The sequence below is a fragment of the Halyomorpha halys genome, unplaced genomic scaffold (genome assembly GCF_000696795.3).
Source record: "Halyomorpha halys isolate HHAL.00 unplaced genomic scaffold, Hhal_1.1 Scaffold12039.1, whole genome shotgun sequence".
Classification (NCBI taxonomy): Eukaryota; Metazoa; Arthropoda; class Insecta; order Hemiptera; family Pentatomidae; genus Halyomorpha; species Halyomorpha halys.
The window spans coordinates 1-5,954 of record NW_027109416.1 but is presented as its reverse complement, the minus strand read 5'-3'; the positions used below and the strand labels follow the sequence as shown (position 1 = coordinate 5,954).

Below are 5,954 nucleotides of genomic sequence, written 5' to 3'. Positions count from 1 at the left end.
AAAAAACTTTTAGTTTTGACTGCCGTCAAAATAGCCCTGAAGAAGCCCTGCAACGTGGGGCGAAACGTTGGCTCATTAAATTAGTATATTTCTACTATTTGAGTTTTTCTTGACCGCACCCGGACCATATTCCTTTCATAAAATTTTCTGGTTTAAAATCTATTAGGAAATCAATTGATGTGGATAGATTCGATTAAACAAATTATTACTTTAACTTCATTTTTCTAGTATTTAAAAATGATTCATATTGTTTCCAGCACAATCAGTTTTCCTAGAATTTGGCAATAAATTGCAAAGAATGAGAAAATGTGATGATTACACAATGCTGGTAGATTATCTCGATGATGGGACTAAAGATCCTGCTCTTGATGATGAAGATCTCTTCAGAAAACTAGAAGAAAACAAGAAGAACATGAAGAAAGAAGCTGAGGTGAATATTTTATTATTATTATTATTTTTATTTTTATTTAGGAAGTTAGTTTCCATTCACTAGTTTTTCTTAATCGGTTGAGACCAAACCAATGTGAGTATTATTGTGAAATTGATTGTTAGATTCAACATTGCTCTGGTTAATAGTTGGTTTTATTTCTTCTTCACTTTATTCAGATACTTGATCGATTCCAAAGGAAACTAGGTACAGCTGTCTAGCTATTTCACTAGTTGGTGATCGGTAATTTCTCCACTTAAGCCTCTCTATACCAAATGGAATGATTACCAGTTCTATGGATTTTTTTTATAAGAATGTCGAACGACTGAATTGTAATCGATCACTCCAAAATCCTCTCATTCCAGCCCACTGTGATTGTGGAAAACTGATGTGAGTAATAGGATGGACTGCACAGTTTTTTATTTACCGTGTATTCTAGCATTTACTTTTCACTGTTTTTATTTTTTTTCCAACCACTGTGAGGATAATTGTGCTGCCATTTTTAATTTTGTTAATCTCAAAAAAAGTTATGCAACATTTTTTTTTTCTCACGAAGGGTGTCCTGGCAAAAAAAACTTGGGAAACACTGCCCTAGATGCTCTGAAAGATTCTCGTATTTTTTGAGCTGCAAAACTGGCAATACATATTAATTTGCAAAAAAATCTATATGTGATACGGAAGAAAACGGAGTTTGTTTTCAGTTTCAGTATATTAACATAAAAAATAAAGAAAAGAAAAAAAAAACGCCCAAAGTTATCGAATAAAATTTTTGGTTGGAGACCTGTGCAGTTGAAGATATGAGTGGATGAAGGCGCTATAAAAAAAAGGAGAAATTGTTTGTTTGATATTTCCTTGTTTAATTTATAAAAATTATTAATGATGAGTTAATTATTGACCATGGTTATTATATGAGAAGATGGTTGGGATGCGGTTAGTGAAGAACATAAATAGGTAAAACTTATTTATTAGCACCAACATTTTGTCCAGAATTTCAGGACTAACAAAAAAAACAAGATAACAACCATAATGATTAAAAGAAAGTCAGTAATTACTTATACCAATTGAAAACAATTTGATTATAAATTTAATTAAGCACTAATACTTTTTTCTATTTGTTTTTAATTTAAGTTTTAATTTTTCTTAGTCCTGATGAAAGCCTGAAATTCTGGCCGAAACATTGACACTAATAAATAAGTTTTTTACTTATTTATGTTCTTCACTGAACAAACTTTCAATCATCTTCTCTTATGAATGTATTTATTTATTTATTTTTCCAGTAAAAATATAAAAATTATTAAATGTTCTGCTAATGTAAAGGTACTACAAGTGGTCAGTTTTTTTTCAGTGATCTAACTTCTAATTCACTTATGAGGTAAAACTGATCCTATTATAAATTGGTCAACAGTGTAACTTCAAAACAACTTTAAATGATAACTGTCTATTTACATTCCATTATTTCTCAAGAATTTTATTAATTTGTATATTGAATTATTTGTTGATAGTAAATATTTTTAAAATACGTGGTTGCCTATTTTTGTTTTATCCTGCCATGGAATATATTAGTCAATTCTCACGCAGTTGCTCATGTGCTAATGCAAGTATAACATTGTTGTTTAAGTAACTCATCATATAAAGCAGAAAGAAATGTTTCCTGTAATATAATTATACATTCTGTGTAGTTCTTAGAAACCCTTTTATTAAAGTGGAACTTGAAATTGTCTCTAGTTTAAGAATTAGGTGATTTACAATAACTATTAAATTATTTTAGTTATTGTAAACCACCTGTCAGCTGTTTGAGGTTTTATTAATAATAAATTAAAATTATTCAATTTAATTTTAATTAACTATTTTTAAGGTCCTGGCCCAATTCGTTACCAAAGAAGTTGAACTGAAAAGCAAAGGTGAAATTAAAACTGATGAAGAAGATGCAGCTGACAGTGAAGGTGAAGAATCAGGAAAAGAAGGTGCGTCTGAGAAGAAAAACCTTCAGTTCTCAGATACAGAGGACGAATTGATCAACGAAGACGTTGATTCTGATAGGAAAAGAAAGTTGTCTCCGAATAGGGAAGGACTATCTCTGCCGCCTCATAAAAAATTGACAATTGACCTGGATCAAATGGAGGTGAATCTTAAAATGGTTACTGATGTTGAAGAAAGCAAAATCAATACCAGGAGGAGAAGCTCTGCAGAAAAGGACATTATAATGGACCAGCTGGGGCTATCATCTAAAGGTAAACAACGCAGGATCTAATAACGTTGTTTATGCTTATTCCAATGTATACGTAAAAAATATTTTTTTAAAATAGTCCATTTGAGAAAAAAGTGTAAATAATTATCCAGCGTTTTAAATTACCAAACTGCCTTACTAGTTATAATGGGTGAAAATCAGTGTTTTTTCCAATTGTAACCGTTACTAATTGTTGAACGGGTTGAATTGTAAATATATTTATGCATTTGTTTTTAAGACAAATGTTTGTTCTAATATTTATACTTAGAGCATATAAAAAATATAAGTCTGATATGATAAGGGTTTATCTTTTGTTTCTTTATATTAATGTTAATACGCTAATATCATTCAATTTTCACTAGGATTTTTTAAGCGATATTCAATTCACTAAAGTGAAAATACGTAAGGCTAAAATGTCGTTCTATAAGTTTAAGAAGTTTTTGTTTTAATAATAGTGTTCAGTTCCAAACTCCCAAGGTTTCCTCTAATACATTAGCAGTATTTAATTGATAATAAGAATATTTGCATGTAAACTCTTATTTTGTATCTATTTCATAATTTGAGATTACCATAAGTGCTTTTCAATGTTGGTGAAAATTATTTAACATGCCTTTGGCTATGTTTTATAAATTTTATGGACATGAAGTAAATAGCATAGTGTTCCATTGGACATAAATTGTATAAATGATTTATCAATACGATAAATGAGAAGTTGAGAAAATAATTAAGGAATTGTTAAAGCAGCGCCCTAGTCATTAATTATCATTTTGATCAGTTGTGTTATTCATTCCATTTCTTGCATTCTCCTAATATTTATTAATTTCAGTAAAACTTTTAAACCACTGCCATCATGATTGTTGATACTTTTGTTGAATGACTTTTTTTTTTAAGAAATCAATAAAGACTTCTTTTTTTTCGTGAATGAGGAAAATAGTTTTATTTTTGCATTTGTAAAATTCCTTTCCCCTCATTGAATAGTTTCTTTATTATATTCAGTAGTTTAAGTTTTACTGTATAATGCTTTATTTTTATTTTCTGATTACCCAAGATTTAAATTGAAATTAAAGCAGAAATCACAAAGGTTGATCCATTCTTGGAGAATCGAGACTTTTCAAGCAGGTGCAGAGTAATTAAATAAATATCTTTAATAAGTATATCTATAGGATATTGTATATAATGTATAATGATGTCCAAGAAATGGCACAAAATAACACATTCTAATGTCACCTTAAATAATAAAATAAAGTTTTAAAAAACTGGTTATTATAAAAAGTTTTTATTTACACAATAACTATACTACAAAACAATTTTAATTATTTAACAAATAAATAAAAACTACCAGCCAAACTAATTCTTTTTATAAAGAGAAAACCTAAATGAAATGTATTCCTCCCCTCCCAACCTCCAGAATGATCCATTAAACACTTGATCTCATATATTTCATTACCAAATTTGGTGAATGATGAGAGAAATAATTACATATAAAGAAATAACTAAAATAATTACATATAAAGGACTATTATAAGAATTAAAAGATTATTACAAATTTAAATTATGATTTTATATGTTTTAGAATTTTCATAATTGTTGATACAGTAAAAAATTCGAAAACATGAACTACAAACGATTAAACTGTCTGTTAAAAAACATAGGAGTCAATAAAATTCTTTATGATTTTAAAATCACAATTCGTGGAACCAAACAGTTCTCCTACATGGAAACTATATATTATTTATACAAATTATATGGAGTAAGCAAAATATTTGGCTAGTATTGGTGGGGAGGGGGAGACTATAACTCTAAATAAAAAACATTTCCAGAGAGCAGTTTAACTTTGAACCAACATCCTGGTTTTCATCACATATAAGAACATGTTTGTAATGTAATGATAATAAAAATAATTATTAAGATTTATGAATTTTAAATCACCCCAAAAAATTTAACGTTTCATTTTAAAGTACTCATAAAAAGAAAAAATCAGAGATCAAAATTTTAAATTATGCTTTGGCACTAAAAGCATAAAATCTCAATAACAAGTCAACTGACAGACAACAATCTACAATGATGATTAATGCTGATTGTTTTCCTACGAAGCACTGAGAACCCTGGCATCTGGAAAAAAAAACATGACATCAAATTGTAGCATTACAATTCATATCCCATAAAATTAAAACTACAAAATTTTGTAAAATAAACCAATTAGTTTTGTTTAGAGGAATGGTAAGCCTTTATAAGTAAGAGGCAATTATGATGACAGTACTATATTAAACTTTTATTGAATTTGGGAACTCTAAATGAAGAGCATAACTATAGATCTCACATTATCCACTTCAGCAAATTTTATTGTTAAGATGAAAAATCTTAAATTTCAATTAAATAAGACTTTAAAGATGAATGTTTTTACTTAAAAGTGTAATATTGTGTAACTAAGATACATGTTTAAAATTATGATTTATAATCTTGTTATATTCTTGAAAATGTCATACTATGTAACTAAATTCCATTTTTAAAATTAAAAAATGGAATGATGATTTAGTTTGTTTTTAATTATAATTTATAATTTTGTTTTATTCTTGAAAATGTCAAACTATGTAACTAATTTACATTTTTAAAATTAAAAAATGCAATGATGATTTAGTTTGTTTTTAATTATAATTTATGATTTTTTTTTCTTGAAAATGTCATACTATGTAACTAATTTACATTTTTAAAATTAAAAAATTTAATTTGTTTTAAATTATTATACATACTCATGTTTATATATCATCGACATATGTTATTTGAAATATGTAATGTATCATGTAATATAAAATATTTTTCCACTCGTAAACTATTTTAATGGCCACATTCATCCACTGTAGAGATCTTACAGATTTTACAGCAGAAATTAATTTATCATTGCATAATAAATTAACTTATATTCACCATATTATTGTTAACTCATGTTTATCATATTGTTGATTTTATTACACCTTTAGGCTGAAATAGTAGGGCATAGTGTTACTAACTACCAGTCTCGGCTTCAAATCAGATAATTATCTAATCTGTTACATTAGTTGTGTGTTATCGAAATCACCTTATACCACCATTGTTCTACAAAAAGTACTACCTTACTAAGTACTGAACCCCTGACCTTTCATGAGATGCAGCGGTACAGGGTTTTCTTTTTCTCGCATTTCTTCATAATTTTACATACATGTACAAATATAGAGGTGTAGATAGTTGACCGTAGATTAATGCTTGAAGAAGTTTGTCGGGGGGTGCGGTCAGCAAAGAACAACATAAATAAACAAAACCATA

At 27.9% G+C, this 5,954-nt stretch overlaps 1 protein-coding gene across 1 annotated transcript; it reads left to right on the top strand.

The window, feature by feature from the left end:
- Positions 1 to 257: 257 nt before the first annotated feature.
- Positions 258 to 5,245, top strand: LOC136795812 (centrosomal protein of 290 kDa-like; the record flags this gene model as incomplete). Its single annotated transcript, XM_067047603.1, is given in 2 exon segments — positions 258 to 430; positions 2,283 to 5,245. Coding segments are annotated over 2 exon segments (569 nt in total), but the record flags the coding sequence as incomplete, so codon positions are not given.
- Between the last annotated feature and the right edge of the window lie 709 nt (positions 5,246 to 5,954).